Source organism: Paramisgurnus dabryanus, chromosome 7 (assembly GCF_030506205.2).
Source record: "Paramisgurnus dabryanus chromosome 7, PD_genome_1.1, whole genome shotgun sequence".
NCBI lineage: Eukaryota > Metazoa > Chordata > Actinopteri > Cypriniformes > Cobitidae > Paramisgurnus > Paramisgurnus dabryanus.
In genome coordinates, this window is record NC_133343.1 from 16,687,103 (window position 1) to 16,704,476 (window position 17,374).

The window sequence follows — 17,374 nt, forward strand, 5'->3', positions numbered from 1 at the left end:
TTTTCAATACACATATTCTAATGATAATTTAGGGGGGACAACCCTCAGATAGGGGGGGTCCTGTCCCCCCCGACCCCCCCGGGATTTCCGCCCATGCAAAGTTTCATCTCAAATTGCAGACAAATTAAAAGATGTGCAGTCCTTGAGCTTTACTACAGATATTTGGAGCTCCGATGTGTGCCCCATGTCTCTTAAGTTTAACTGCACATTGGGTGGATGCGAGTTATGCTTTGCAAAGCACTGTGCTACACGTTAAGGAATTACGAGGGTCACACACCAGCAGCGTGATTTCAGCATCCATCAAAGAAATGTTGGATGGGTGGAAAATCCCTATATCCAAAGTACATGTGATTTTAAGGGACAATGCCAGCAATATGAAGAAGGCAATGGATGACCTTGGGGTCCCTAGTTTGGGTTGTGTCGTGCACTCACTACAGCTTGTTGTTAACGAGGGACTTTTGTCACAACGAAGTGTAAGCGACGTGATTGCAAGTGCTAGAAAAATTGTGGGGCACTTCAAACATTCCCCGTTAGCATACTCGCGTTTGTAGGATCTTCAGCGCGAATTTCAAATGCCTCTGAAGCGTCTTCAGCAAGACGTCAAAACCAGATGGAACAGCACATATTACATGATTCAGAGCATCTTAGAACAGAAGCGAACTTTATGTGCATTTGCTGCCGACCACGAGCTGCCTGCATCGATGACTGCAAACCACTGGGCATTGCTCGAGAAAACAATGATTGTACTGTCACCATTTGAAGAACTGACTCGAGCCATAAGCTCATCAAGTTCAACAACAGCGGATGTTATTCCAACAATTTCAGTTCTGAAACGTCTGCTATCTCAGGAGAGAGACACGGACGCAAGGATTAAAACAATGAAAAGTACGCTACTACAAGCGGTCAACACAAGATTTGGTAACATCGAAGATGAACCACTTTACTCCTTGGCAACTTTACTCGATCCACGGTACAAAGACAGGTAAGCTAAAAAAACTAAAAAAAGTCACTTACGCATAATAAAATATATTTTCTATTATAAAACTTTGACGACGACAACGTTATTTTTTTATTGTATAATATTTATTTATTACATAAACATAAATTAATAAAGTTAGATCATTGTTAAATAATTCGTTTTATAAATCCATAGATTTTAAATGCTTAAAAAACAATGATAATTTTTTTGTACATTTTACAATGATCTATTCTTTGTAACTGCGGCATTAACTTTTTGTTACAACAATGGTTAAAATATTTTGCAGAATCAGATATAGGGCTTACGTTAATTTTATATAAAGTGGTTGAAAGCATTATGCATTTTTGACTAGATCTTTTTATTTTGTTTCGTTGTTCGTTGACTGTTTAACGAAAATAACATTAAAAACACTTTTTATCTTTTTTTTTTTTAAATAAACTAATTCTTAAATTAAAAGGCCTTTCTTTGGCCTATATAAAATAATTTTCCAGATAGCAGTAGACGCCACGCAGCATCCGTAACGGATCCGCTGTGACTCTGTTTGTTTACAGTTTATTTTTTTGTTATTACTGACCATTATATAAAAAGAGTTTTTATGACATCAAAAAAGCGTATTTATTCAGAAAAATAGGTAATTAATTTGTTGAATTAAAATATATTAAAATAAATAATAAAAAACTATTTTTAAAAGTAGAAAGACTTCTAAATTAAATTGTGACATCAAGTCACTGATGCTTTTCACGAATTTATTCAGAATGCCTGTAAAACATTTCACTTGCAGTTTCACTTACATTTTTAGCTTAAAACAAAATGAATAAATTATTTTCAAATAGCAAGAAATACCCAAATCTTAACATTTATTTCTATGGAAAAAGTAAGGATAAAGACAAATTGTTTGATGGGTATGATAGATAGGTTATCTAATGTTCATAACAGCAAAATAACTGGCAACTTTAATAAAAACGACCATGTAATGTTTGTATACAATAAGTAAAGTAAATAAGTAAAATACTCTTCCTGTTTTGTCTCAGATGCTTTACAAATGAAGAAGCTGCCATGCATGCAAAAAATGCCCTGATTCAAGAGGTCGAGAAGAGAGAAAAAGCACTAGAGACAACAGCAACTACTGCTTTAGCCACTGCAGCGGATCCAGCAGAGATGGTTTCCCATGCAAAGGCAAGTGGGTCCAGTGGACATACAAGCAAGAGCACCTTCATGATGATGTTCGATGAAGTTCTCAACAAGGAACAAGAAGAATCTGAAGGAGGAATCATTCAAACATCTGCTCTTGTACAAGTACAAGCATATATGACAGAGAAACTTATCCCTCGGTCTGAAAATCCGTTTCAGTACTGGGCAGTGAACAATTCTCGTTTCCCTGCCCTTGCTGCTACTGCATCAGCTTTTCTCTCTGCCCCCTGTACCAGTGTGGAGAGTGAAAGACTATTTAGCACAGCCTCCAACATCAAAGACGAAAAAAGAAACCGACTACTAGCAGAGAGAGCAGAAATGCTAATATTCCTGAAAAAAAACCTGACAATGTTTATCAAGTGAATCCTGACACAGGTTTCTGTCATTGGTGACGTCTAAATACTTAGACATGGTTGTTCCATTGGTTGTTGCAATGTTGCATTGCACTATTTTCTTTTGATGAGTGCAAGGTTTACTATTTAATACATTTTGCATTGTGTTTCAAAAGTTCTAATTTAAGGTTCACTTTAAAATAGTTTTTTCTCCAGAAAATAATTTCATTTAATAATTGCAGTATGGTTTAGGTTGTTATACCACTAACTGCTAAAAGTACTATTTGCTCCTGCTTTAATTCTTTTTTTTTAAGGTTTCTAGTGTTTTAATATTTCATCCAGTAATGGGCATTTTTGTATTTCTTTGCCAGAAACAAATAAATCTTAATAACCAAGTGAGTTGTATATATTCTTTAGCTTTAAAGTTAGAAAAGAACACAGATCGGTATCGGATCGGTATCGGCCGATACTGGCAAACTCTGGTATCGGGATCGGAAGAGGAAAAATGGTATCGGTGCATCCCTAGTGTAAAATAATAAATTTCACAACATGTGTATGTAAAAACAAACACGCCGCGTTGCATGATTTTATAAATACCGAGGTCCATATAAGTATTTTCTAGGGCATGCACCCCAGGAAAAAAAAGCTTCTTATTTCCCTGCTCTACATATATGAATTTTAATACATCAGAAAACCAAAGAATCAAATACCTATAGATTTCAAACCATATCAGTATGCAGAAGACTTTTATTGGTCATTAGGAATACATTGTAATAATTATTTTACCATCCTGGGCACACTGCTGCACACTTTCTCTTCTTTTGTTATTTATTTAACTTTAATGACTTCAACAGGTACTGTTTATTAGGCTTTAAGACTGAATACAATAAAATATTCAAGCCAAAATATGAACATTTAAACTCTGTGCACGTCGCGTTTTAAGTTCAAGCTTAGCAGCAGTCCAGTACAACAAAGTGAATCTAATCATTATACAGTAAAAAACATATCTTTAAAAGGGTGGCGGTGTGTTTTGTTAATAAACACGCTGAATAACGGAAAATGAATTACTGGAGGGAGTGAAAGCAGCGCATTAAATTTGGACACCCATATGTGCTCAGCTGCAGTAATGTTTCTTGTCCTGTCACCTTGACAGTCACTGCGGTTTCATATTTCTTGTCATTAAACTGCTGTATAATAGTCATATAATAATAATAGTATAATGATTACTTACATCTTTCCTGCACTACCACTAACTGCGCATCTGACCTCTGTGTTGCACCCCTGTCTGACTGGTTTGATTTTATTGGTCATCTCAATTTCATTTTGACTTTATCTTAAAACTTAATAGACCCTTTAACTGTTTGTACACAATGATGACATGGCACCGTATGCGTGCGCATTTAGGCAACGGAGGTATGGCAAGAATCAGCAGTGAAGCAACCTACCCATTTCACAAAAAAATCACATGGCCGCGCCGCTCTCAGTGTGTATAGCACGCACGACATCCAATCACTCTAGTCCAACGTTGGTTTGGATGTTGGGACCGTACCAGCAGTACAGCTCAGCAGTGGTGTAATCTATGTGATCCGCAGGTACACGCCTTATACCCACTAGGAATTGTAAAGAATTTCTTATGGGGTGTCACACTGGGACGAGTGAGCATAAGGGTGAGAGGGAAAACAAAAATCTAGACTATACCACTGCAGCTAAGTCACTACATTGACATGGCAGAAGGACAGAATGCCCTTTTGTTCTGGGCACTCTTACTTCACTCTTTCAAGTAGCCTTGGCAGTGCCTGCTTCTAGTGCTCCAGTAGAGCGAGTTTTCAGCCATGGTGGCATCATGGCCAATTTGATCTTTTGCAAATGTAATGCAGTATAGGGGCCTCCCTCCACCTGTCCACAGCACGCATTTTATTTCTGTGGTAAGAGGACTTGACATGATTCGAAACTAAAATGGTAGGACTTTGGACTCCACTTGAGACTTGTTGGCTTTGACTTTTGACTCGACTTGGGACTTGCCTCATCTTTGACTCGACTTGACTTGGGACTCGAGGGCAAAGACTTACTTGTGACTTGCATAACAATGACTTTGTCCCACCTCTGCTAAGACGTTACATGCCGATCGGTCTGCGCGGTGCAGCAAGAAGCCACACGAGCGCTGAGCGTTGAGTCAAATTATAAGACGAACATAAGAAAATGACAGAGGTCTGGTCAGGGAATTAACCCAACACAAAAGTGAAAATGATAGCAATGACTCTATAGATAAGATCTATAGACATGCACATCAGTGTTTTATTTGTCTGGAGAAAAGGACAATTTGATATCCAAAATAGTGTCCAACACAATACTTACTCTATCATTATACTCAAATAAGTAGGGCCTACATGCACTGCTATCAAACGTGAAGTGTCTCCACATGAAAACGGAATGCCCTCCCCCCGCACAGTCCTGCAATGAGAACCAGAAAAAACGGTTTCTAACCATTTTATTTACATGTGAATAGTGAGAGCACCCCCTCAGGAGCTGTAGCAGGGTTTTTGCGGGGTCTTTATAAGCTTGAGCCAGGACTAAGCCTTAGTTTAAATAGGAAATATAACTAGTTTTAACAAACATGCCTTACTAAAAACATTATTTGTCTGCATTTTGAGGCTAAACAAAGGGCATGGCCGTCCGGACCTCGGTAATTTTCTGACGCTAGTCTTATTTGACTCAATGCTCAGCGCTTGTTGGACTTCTTGCGGGGACACGCAGACCGATCGGACGGCCAGTGTACGCGCTGCGCTGGTGCGTGTGAAATGACGCAAAGCGAATAATAACGCTTTCATTCATAGGCTTCACACTCGTGCTTGCGGGGCACCCTCGACAAAAATCATTTTGAGAAAATCATGCTTCTCAGAGGTCCACTGTGTTTTTAATCCCGTCTGAATCGTTTTTCTCTGACGACCTCTGTAATCTGTAAATTCCAGAGCATTTTACCTACTGTTTTTCGCCGAACTTGGAGGTCATCTGAGAAATTTATTCCCGTCCGGATGAAAACGTCTGTTTGCTCGCAATATCTTTTGAAAACGCGTTTCTTTTTGTGTTTTGGCAAACGTGATCTGCCGAAAGGTTTTACTAACGCGCGTATAGCCTATTGTACTTCCTGAATCCCATTCATTCAGATAGCCTATCGATTTTTTCCATTCGGCGGAATAAAATAATTAAATCAAGACGAGCTGAATATCATACACTGTTAAAACTGGACAAAACGACGCTAGTTAGTTTTGTAGGAGTTCAGCTTGGGAGTTATACTCGGTTTAACAAAAAATGGGATTAATAATACAACAGAATATTTGGAATTGGGGCAAGCAGAACATGTATTCACAAATCAGAATCAATAGACTTTGATGTTTTTTACATGCAAAAAGCAGCGCGCCGCAGATTGACAGCCTAAAAGAAGTCTGAATGTGAAACTGTCAAACTTACACCTCATTGCTACTTGTTCTGGAATAAAAGCAATAGATTTGATTTACTTATTAGCCTACCTAGTTAAAAGTATAACATACAAATTCACAGTGAAACACCAGTGTGAAGTGAAACATGATAATATAAAAAGCACAGCAATGAAGAAAGGCACATTACATCCATGTGAAAGCAAATTAATATTATTTGCATTTAACATCAACTTAAAAAATTTACGTTTTACGACTAACTTGAACTATGATTTACTTACTATTTTTACATTGATATTATTTGAGTAAATATAGGCAAAAAAAATAAATAAAATAATAATAAGTAGAACAAATGTTAGTTTAAAAAAATCGCATATAGCCAACGGGTTTTAATCAGCAACAGAGAAACTGCGCCTTTTGCCGAAGACAAACATTTCAGAAACTCCTCGAATTTATGAATATTTACACTCACAATATGATTGTATTTACTTGCTACAAAAGTATAACACATTATACAAATGTGTTCAACACCATTGCACACTTTATATCGAGTTTCATACCATGTAAAGGAAAACATGATAATATAAAAAGTACAGTAATGCAGAAAAGCGCATTACAACCATGTTCAAGCTATTAAAAACGTTCAGATGCAAAAATAAACTAAATGTACAAATAGATAAACTAGTTAATGATATTGCGCAAATGCTCTCGGTCTCTTCAAGGTCTACGCAAATTAGAGGTTTGTTATAAGACTCATTTATACATCACGTCTCTTCTAATTGCACAGAAAAAATGAATCAAATGATGCGCATTTAAGTCGGATTTTTATGGAGAATAGGCTATGTGACCGTTTAACCCCACGTGGACCGAACAAGAAAACGTATGCTTTCATGGAGTCCGTGTATGACATCGGCTTTATTTAGTTTGACATATTTTTATTTATATGCATTTAATAATACCGTAAGATCATAATGTATACACTGTAAAAAAATGGCTTTGTAAATGTAGTCTATCTAAAATAAATGATTAAAGTTACTTAATAAAATCTTTTAATGTCAGTTATGTGTCAGAGACGCGCATTTTTAAAGGCCACATCTGTAAGTCATGTGATTTGATGTTTATATTTAAGATACATTACAAAAACATTATATATATTTTTTGAAAGCATATTATTATTATTATTTAAAGGCTTTATTTTTACCTGGCATTTGAAAATAACTAATTTAAGTGTTGCAATGGCAAAACCGCAACACAGTGAAACTCATACCGCCAGATTCTTATACCAGCCCATGCCTAGCACAAATACTGGAATTTAATTTCAATAAAACTCCTTTAACAAAAAAAATGTGGTGCTTCATTTGTTTACAGTGATTGGAATAATGGCGTTATAAGTAATCAGCGTTACTAACGGAGTTATTTTTTTCAGTAATGAGTAATCAAATAAATTTCTGTTGCCCCCGTTATAACGCCGTTATCGTTATTTACATTAAAATGATGCGCATTACTAAAATTAATCTCACTGAAGTGATTTTCAACCGTGTAGGCTCGCTCTCTAAGCCAGACACTGTTTTTCTCTTGTGTGTGTTGGGAGAAATATAACTGATGATGATTGGTGTGTGTGTGTGTGTTAGAGGGGGTGGGACAACCACATAGCTGATGATGATTGGCTTAACTTCCATCGTTAGCCAACCAGAGGCAGAGTTCACGCACAAGCATGGACAGTCCGACTCCGAGCAGTGTAAAAAAGTCTGAGCAACTTGGTCACTTAGTCGCTAGATTTAGCAACTTTCTATCACTTTGGCGACTTTATTTCAAAAAAGCAACTAGGACAAATCTAGCGATCTTTTCTGGCGTGGTTGGAGACTTTTGTAGACTGACATGAAAACACGCGTCGTTCTCTCTTCTCAAAGAGCAGCGGGTGATGCTGCTGTGCCCCATCTCAAATGAAGCACTGACAGGCAGCCTGGTCATCATGCAGCAATCACTCCAAACACACTGGCGACAGGGCGATGGCAAGTACAACAAGCTTAAAGGTAGCGGTCGCAAACACGAAGTATAATAAGCACTACTTTTCCAATGTTGATGTGAAAGGCATGAATGTTTGTGTAATGTGCAACTTATGCCCAGGAAGAAAAAGTCTCTCCACGTCTGTGGCAAGTAATTCTGATCTAATAAAGCACCTCACATCGTCACATGCTGCCACAAAATTAGTGGTTTCTTTTTAGTGTCCATTTTATTAATTTAACATATTTAATTTTAAGGGGCATCCAAGTTATTTGAAATATTATACTTTTTTTAAGTAACGCAGTAATTACTTTCCCTGGTAATTAGTTACTTTTATAATGATGTAACGCAGTTACTAACTCAGTTTCATTTGTGAGAAGTAATTAGTAACTATAACTAATTACTTTTTTAAAGTAACGTTCCCAACACTGTTTGTTTATATCAGGGGTGGGGAACCCTCTGTCCTGGAGGGCTACTGTCCTGCGGAGTTTAGTTTCAACCCTAATCAAACACACCTGCATTTAAGTAATCCTGAAGAATTTGATTTGATAATTCAGGTGTTTTTAATTATGGTTGGAACAACTCTGCAGGACAGTGGCCCTCCAGGACCAGGGTTCCCCACCCCTGGTTTTATATTATTGAGCTGTTGTGCTGCGCCCTCTTGTGGGTTTAGGAGTATTTTTCTTCAAGATAAAGTAGGTCTTTATATTTTAAATATAATTTGAATATTAATATTTTTGAAGTACGAAATTTGAATATATTTTTTCAGCCATTTTGACATTCCTAGTAGCTAAAGTGAATGAAAAACGACACTGAGCTAACTTTGCAATATAAAGTGTGTACTATAATGTATACAATGTTAACTACGAACCGGCTGCCAAACCACCCTTCACATAGTGGTGATCCATGATCGCCGTCTCCCCTTGTCTTTAGGAAACCAAAACATTTGTTATTTCTGGCAAGGTATTTCTTCCAGAGTTCATTTTAGCCACTAATCAGACAATTAAATGAACAGAAACCGGAAAATAAAGTTCCGACCAGACGCATAACCACGACAACGCACGTGTGTCCGTTGAAACTGTCTATATTAAGCTACCGTGTGTTTATTTATAAATAAATGTACACTGTAGTCTTTGTTCTATGTTTGGTTTTGTCCGTTTGTGGTTGTGTTGAAGAATGTAAATGACCATCTCTCCTGAGGCGGCTGACTGTCCAGCTTTGCTTGCTGGTTGCGGTGGGTTACAGCTGCCACATGGCTTTAGTTTTTAGTTATCTCTTTAACCCTCAAACGGTCCTTGGTGTCTATATGACCCCAAACGACATTTCATTAGTTAAAAAAAGGTTCCCTTCATTACATTAGTTAAAAAAAGTTTCCCTTCATCTCAGAGAAAATAAATGTTATGACTTTTTCCTAAATAATCCATCTTTACATACACAAAAAAACTGGGCTTGATTCGGTTGTTCTAAAGATATGTAATTATTTTTATTAACCATATGTCCCTGGAAATTGGAATTCAGTCACCAATGCAGAAAATAAGACATAAAGGGGTGTGACCTAATGTATGCACATGTAGACTCTCTCTTACTCTCTCTCTCTCACACACACACACACACACACACACACACACACACACACACACACACACACACACACACACACACTCACACACACTGGTTTCCATGTTTTGTGGGGAAATTCCATATACGTAATTCATTTTATACTGTACAAACTACATATTCTATTACCTAACCCTAACCCCAACTATCACAGAAAACTTTCTGCTACTTCACATTTTCAAGAAACATAATTTAATTATAACTTGTATTCTCATGGGAACCTCAATGTCCCCACAAGGTCACAAATTTACTGGTATTTCTATCTTTGTGGGGACAATTGGTCACTGTGAGAGACATAATCTAAAAAAAAATCCAGAAATCACAATGTATGATTTTTTTAACTATTTATTTGTATGATACAAATAAAGCTAGAATTCTGACCCTCAAAGACCTGCCTTTAAAGTCTGCCTTTAACTCTTTCCCCGCCATTGACGAGATATCTCGTCAATCAAGAGAAAACGCTTCCCCGCCAATGACGAGTTTTTCCGTCTTTCCGCAATACCGCTATTATCAACTTTTTAAACCCGGAAGTATTGCCCTATGGCAAGCTGCTGCATGTCCGTGTCTTTTTTACCCATATTCAAAAGCTGATAACAAAAGAACTACTAAAGGTAGGAGGAAACGGTTCCCTTTCGAGAGCGGTCACTCGACATTGCGTCCGCTGACGCTATGGGAAACTTCTCCCTCTTCCGGTTTCTGAAGCTTTTATTGAACAACGCCAGTGTTCTGGCCAATGCCGCCCATGACAGCCTTATAGGGGCAGGACTTCCGCTACTATATAGCCTGTTCATATATATATGCCGAAGCTCCCTACCGATTTTTGCGCCGATGTGTCCAATACTTTAAAAGTTATAGCAATTTATGTCAAATTTCAAAATGGCGGACAGGCGATTCGGTCAAACCTGGCATAATACACATCCACAGATGCGGCATGAGCCAAGGAATCCGTAGACACCACGATCATAATTCTGACATTTCTGACAAACGATTCAGAAGTTATGCGCAAAAATAGCCTTTTTTCATATCTCATGACCCATAGGTGGCACTGTTACCAAATTTGGCATGGACCCCCAGTTCATGGTCCAGATGAAGTGTATTAAAGGTTCTCTAAGCGAATTCACGCGTTTTAGACCATAACATTTTTTTGTTACATACAGCAAACATCTCCTCACTATCTGCTTGCTTCCTGTCCGCTGATCAAACTGTAAAAAAGGGATCTCTGTAGACAGCCCAGTCTCCACAAACTGCAATAATAACAAACTGGCCAAACCTACACCAGAAACCATAACAAAGTATTCTAACCAATAAACGGCAAGAAGGATTTGGGGGTTGGGTTTGGACACGTTCATGAAAGCATGGAAGGAAGTGGGAGGAGTCAACTACGCTCAGTTTGTTTGAAAATACATTTCAAAAATCAACACACAGATTCGCTTAGAACGCTTTTAAATTTCAATTCGATTGATCAAAGAATGACTGAGATACAGCTTCAGAACCATTTTTGCGTCAACCTCGTTAAGTTCACACATTTATTATTTTTGAATTAAGATAAATATCAAAATTCTGTTCAGTCATTCTATGTGGCTCACTCCAAAGATCAACTGTACCAAAATTCATAACAATTGAAGCAAATTTGAAGGAGGAGTAGCGAAAAAACGAAATACTGTACAATTCAAAATGGCCGCCACTGTAATGGGAGGAGTCTAACTGTAAAGGATCAAATACAATAAGCGAGACGAGAGCAATCACGTGTACCAAGTAGAATTTTCATAGATCTAATGGATCACCAGTTATAACCATTTGAACATTGAATTTTTGAGCTGATGGTGGCGCTATAGAGTTACTGCTAGAGAACCCATTTTTGGCCACATGACTATTTATGACCACCACTACAACTGTGCCAAATTTCATCATTTTCCTACATACGGTTCATAGGGCTGCCATAGACTCCCATTGGGGAAGAAGAATATATAATAATAATAATAATAATAATACTAACAAAAACAATAGGTGCCATAGCACCATAGGTGCTTGGCCCCTAAATATAGCTGCAAAGCAGCGATGCCGGGGTCAAGCCAAAAAGGGCACAGAATGAAGTAGCAGTAATGACTGTAATGATTTTAGATCTAAGTTTTCAGTAGATTAAGGCAAAAATTAGCCTGGTTAGCCAGACCTACATCAAGATGTAAGGTCTAGCAACTCTTCACACAAACGGCTCAATGCAAGGGGCGGGATATAAGGTTGTCCCTCAAAATGCCTCTGCACGCAAAAGGATAGCGCTATGACCAATCAGAGCAACGAAGAAGGTGACGTAGTTACCGTAACCAGTCGGTAAAACTCCAAACACATCTTTCTTGCTTAAAAAGGACTTCAGTAGGGTTATTTGCTCTTCTCTCAAAGAAAAACATAAGTCTAAGTCCTCCAGAGTCGCGGCCAAAGCCGCTTCAAAAGAAAGCTGTTCGCCAGCAGCAGCAGCCATTCTTTGTTTTCAAGTAGGAACCGTTGCAGCTCTGTCGTCATCATGTTAAGCCCGCCCCACAGACGCTACACACGATGTGATTGGCCTGACCAAATTTTGGTTTTTGGAGCTGTTAAGTGTATTGTGAGTGCCTAGACTAAACCCTGGCAGCAAATATATTTTGCGGTCGCTAGGGTGCGTCTAGATTTCTAGGCTAGGCAAAAATAGCAATTTTTTAAATCTTGAGACCACTAGGTGGCGCTGCCCAGAATGTGGCCATTCTGGGCTTGACCCCTAATTCCAATAGGTGCCTTAGCACCTTCGGTGCTTGCTCCCTAAAAAGAGCAATGACAAATAAGATAAAACTAACAATTTAAATGCATTTTAGAAATCTGTCTACTCAAGTAGGCGCACACAGGGAACTACACTGCGACCATTTTGGTCGCATATATCGACCTTTTTAAATTTCCATTGCGACCGTAATTTTTAATGGGTTGCAAATGTATCACTGATTATTTTTGTACCTACCTTATGTTTTAGGCAATATGTTATGATTTACTATGAGCATTTATTAAAACAGAAATGTGTATTTTAAGAATACGTTTTATAACGTGCTCTGAGCCTTCAACACAGTGAGCGTTCGCGTGCTTTCGGTTTCTCAATGAATTGGGTCGGTGCGACGGGAAGCGTCCCATTGTGTCCTTTCATATGTCTGAACTTGAGCAGAGGTCTTCACGGAATACCCGAGACCCGTGCGGTTCCGGGTTTATATTTTAAATGTTCAGTTGCGTCGAGGTCGGTCCTATTTTAATTATTTTGGATCCCAAGTAATTAATATTTTGTGTAAAACCCGAGTCGATCAGAAAACGGCCGCGAGCGCTACCGCGCTAAAGCTTGAGGGCAGTTTCAGCATTCCTCCGGTTTCTATGGAGATCACATCTGGCTCTTGTTATGACCACGCGCTGCATTTTCTTTCTCCCATTTTTTATAATCTTATTATTAATAAACCATATCTTTTCGAAAAAGTTTGCACAGATATGGTAGAAAAAATGCAATGCTAATGAACGAGCACAGCTCAAGCTGACTCAAGATACCAAAGGCAAAGCTGTACGTAAAAGTCACCTGCCACCGGGACCGCAAGTAGACTTTTAAATCTGAAATAATGAGTGAATTAAGCTTTTTTTAATCAGTAAGATAGAAATAAAAAGATAGAGCAGAAGCAGTTAAAGTGCATATCTAATAGAAATTATAACCATCATAACACCATTCACATTTATAATCGATAGACCTGCACTGTCTACATCAGTGGTTTTCAAACTTTTTTAGGAGCGACCCTAATTTAAAAAAATAAAAATTATGCGACCCACACTCTACCCCCCCCCTCTTAGTAGCATGATGCAGGGCGGGGCCGAAAGCCGTCAGAGTGAAGTGAGCCCGGTGAAACGTGCATGCGCGCATGTACATATAACTTACCTAATGAGCAGACCCGACGCCAGACACAAATTCACGGACGGGCATTTCATTTTTTCAGGGGGCACAAATGAGATCAACCTCACTGCAATTCATGATATCATTAATTATGATAATGGACAAAAAATGAGGAAGAACTGACATACGCAACATAACGGAGGAGTCGTAAAGATTGGACCTAGCCTACTGAAGCAGTCTTAAAACACGTCGCAGGGCTCTACATCAACACTTGTCCGCTTATCAGGGACACGTAACGTTAGATTAAAACGCAAATAACAATCACCAAAACATGATCATGATTCTGCATCCTTTAGTTTCAATGGCAACCGAAAGTGCATAATGTAATTATGCTAAGTTAAACAAATAAGCGCAGCAAACACAAAGTGAGCTAACAGTGTGTTAAACATACTGCGGTAAAAATGTGAAGTTTTAAATAACATGATACCGTTAAGCAGCATCACATCACGTTGAAAATTTACAGATTTCATATGACCGTTCACTAAACAAGTAATTAATATTTAGTCACTTACATTTTAGACGCAATGTTGACTGTTTTTGTTGTTTCAGCAGCGAAAATAGTTGAAAAGGTAACAGCAGAACCATAACGTGTCAGTCTTACTGCAAAACTCAACCGTGTCTTAACGGTGACGGTATGCTTAGCAAACAACTAAACATTTCCGCGATCACTATCGACAAACCAATCAAATACCTTTAAAATATATATATTTTTTAATCAGACCAAACACATTTTTATTTTTATTTAGGAGTTTTTTTCCCCCTTGCATCATATCATTTAAAAAAATGGCTGTGACCCCGCGCGCAATTTAATACAGTAAGCTGCGCACACACATGGGTCATGTGACACAGAGGTGGAGTATTTTTTTATTTTGTGTATTTATCAGATATTTTTACTGTGCTTTTATTCAAGTGTTTTGTAATTATTATAGTTTTTATAATAAAATTGAATAAATTATTTTAGTAACATTTTTTTGAAATCTTTCTGGCGATCCAGTTTTTAATTTCCGCGACCCACCAGAGGGTCGTGACCTAGGGTTTGAAAACCACTGGTCTACATAGTATTGTATATATTGAGTTTGAATATAAAGGGGTCATCTAATTGCTTCATATATCAGTGCAAAAACAGTAGTGTTTTGTGGTGCTTTGACAAACAGTAGGGTGGTTAGATTAACAAACTATAATGTGAAATTAATATTAATGTTCAATAAATCAAAGTATTGTGTTGTGTCACACATTATTAGTTCTTTGTCACATGTATAGTAGACCATTTTTTGTCGGTGGGTAATGATTGCCCTTTTCACCAGCTACCACCGCAAGTAAATTTCAGATCTGTGGGAAACACTGCAACATTAAAAAAACAAGGCGACATGTTTAAAAGATGGCAACTAAAATTAAAAGCACATCTGTATGCAATACAGTTTCATTATTGTTTATTATTATCCCTAATATAATATAACTAATTTGTGCGACCAAATCATGTTTTGTGCCAATAACTGAAAAAGTAAGTAGCGCAAGTGCCACCAATGGAAAAGGTTAGTGTAGTTCCCTGGCACAGTATAGTTCACTTAACCACCAGTAACAACCAATTAAACCCGAAAAAAAAAAAAAAAAATCTAAAAATTATATATTAAGAATAACAATATGATACATTTATATTGCGCTAAAATGCTATGTTATGTCTATGTTATGCTATGTTGTCTATGCTACGCTATGTCAGTCTTATGACTGTTTTAATCCTAGCAGCCGTAATTCATAACTGTAAAAAATGATTCAATAGCTTTGTAAATATTACTAGAATAATTGATGTAAGTTATAAGTAACTTAATTAAATGTCACTTATGTGATTTATTTTTTTGTTGTACAAACCAAAATAAATGACTAGAAATAGAACAGATTTTTATGTAAAATGTACATATTTAAACATACATCTAATAAAGTAGCGAACAGAAACAGCGCCTTTTGCGGATGAAAAACACCTCTGAAGTGTTGAGTTTATAAATATTTACACTTACAATATTTTCTTTGTAAAATCGTCCCCTTGGAATTATAAGGTTCTATCTGACATTTTTGTCAAATTTGAGTTATTCACATATTCTTACTCTGTGACAACTTATTTACATAATGTGATGTTTTATTTTAATTTTTGTACATTTTGGGACGTTTTATTAAAAAAACAAAAAGGTTCTATCTACAAAATCGAACTCTAACTTGGCTCTATAAGGTTCTATCTGCGTAAGCTAATCAGCACTTCGAATGCACAGAAGGGGACCAATCAGGATCAACTTTATGGGGTGGTTTCTTAGACAGGGATTAGCTTAAGCCAGAACTAGAACTTAGTTTCATTAGAAAATATTTAACAAACATGCCTTACTAAAAGTATTACTTGTGTGCCTTTTGAGGCTTAACAAAGGGCACTGATGTATTTTAAGATATGTCAGTGCAAATTGTTTTCAGTTTTGACAGCTCTTACATTTATTTTATTCTAGGACTAGTCTAATCCCTGTCTGTGAAACTGTCCCTGTATGTGGTGTTGCCGGCTTTGTCCTTGATGACAGGAAAAATCACAGACACACAATATCTGTGAGGATTATGGCACGCAACGCAAAGTTTTTAAGAAACCTTAAGATCGACAGCCCGAATTTTAGGCAAGTTCACCCTACTGTAAAATCCAGCTTAAGCTGGTGAGATGGTTTTAGCTGGTCTCCCAGCTTGGTTTTTGCTGGTATTGCTGGTATAGCAAGCTGGTCTAGCTGTGTTTTGGTAACTTTTTAAGCTGGTCTAGCTGTGTTTTGGTCATTTTTTAAGCTGGTCTAGCTGTGTTTTGGTAACTTTTTAAGCTGGTCTAGCTGTGTTTTGGTCACTTTTTAAGCTGGTCTAGCTGTGTTTTGGTCACTTTTTAAGCTGGTCTAGCTTTGTTTTGGTCATTTTTCTAGCTGTGTTTTGGTCACTTTTTAAGCTGGTCTAGCTGTGTTTTGGTCACTTTTTAAGCTGGTCTAGCTGTGTTTTGGTCACTTTTTAAGCTGGTCTAGCTGTGTTTTGGTCATTTTTTAAGCTGGTCTAGCTGTGTTTTGGTCATTTTTTAAGCTGGTCTAGCTGTGTTTTGGTCACTTTTTAAGATGGTCTAGCTGTGTTTTGGTCACTTTTTAAGTCTAGCTGTGTTTTGGTCACTTTTTAAGCTGGTCTAGCTGTGTTTTGGTCATTTTTTAAGCTGGTCTAGCTGTGTTTTGGTCATTTTTTAAGCTGGTCTAGCTGTGTTTTGGTCACTTTTTAAGCTGGTCTAGCTGTGTTTTGGTCACTTTTTAAGCTGGTCTAGCTGTGTTTTGGTCATTTTTTTAAGCTGGTCTAGCTGTGTTTTGGCCACTTTTTAAGCTGGTCTAGCTGTGTTTTGGTCATTTTTTAAGCTGGTCTAGCTGTGTTTTGGCCACTTTTTAGGCTGGTCTAGCTGTGTTTTGGTCATTTTTTAAGCTGGTCTAGCTGTGTTTTGGTCACTTTTTAAGCTGGTCTAGCTGTGTTTTGGTCACTTTTTAAGATGGTCTAGCTGTGTTTTGGTCACTTTTTAAGTTGGTCTAGCTGCACTTATCTGGTCATGCTGGAAGACCACCTGACCCACCAGCTTGACCAGCTTTGCCAGGCTGGTTGGACCAGCTTACACCAGCTACTGCCACCTCAAACCAGCTAAAACCAGCTACCAGCTTATGCTGGTCTTTGCTGGATTTTTCAGTAGGGGCAGTCTTTTTTTTAGGTCTTGCTGAGGAGATTGTTTTCATAGTTAGACACCACACTAGCCAGCAGTGCTAGCTTCTTAGTTCCTGATATTAAGAGGCAAGCACTAAGATAAAAAATACTGAAAAAACGAACTAACCTATCCTCCCCA

At 37.7% G+C, this 17,374-nt stretch overlaps 2 protein-coding genes across 2 annotated transcripts in view; both read left to right on the plus strand.

The window, feature by feature from the left end:
* farp2 (FERM, RhoGEF and pleckstrin domain protein 2) overlaps nt 1-17,374 on the plus strand; it is an 870,640-nt gene that overhangs the window by 71,646 nt on the left and 781,620 nt on the right.
* Nucleotides 97-2,783, plus strand: LOC135751916 (zinc finger BED domain-containing protein 4-like). The gene is made up of 2 exons (XM_065270197.2): nt 97-982; nt 2,011-2,783. Exons 1-2 carry the CDS (start codon nt 573-575, stop codon nt 2,531-2,533), a joined length of 933 nt encoding a protein of 310 aa, XP_065126269.1. The 5' UTR covers nt 97-572; the 3' UTR covers nt 2,534-2,783.

Coding starts and splice junctions, on each gene's coding strand:
- LOC135751916 (XM_065270197.2), top strand. CDS start 573: ATGCCTCTGAAGCGTCTTCAGCAAGACGTCAAAACCAGATGGAACAGC. Junction 983..2,010: donor GATCCACGGTACAAAGACAG/GTAAGCTAAAAA, acceptor GTTTTGTCTCAG/ATGCTTTACAAATGAAGAAG.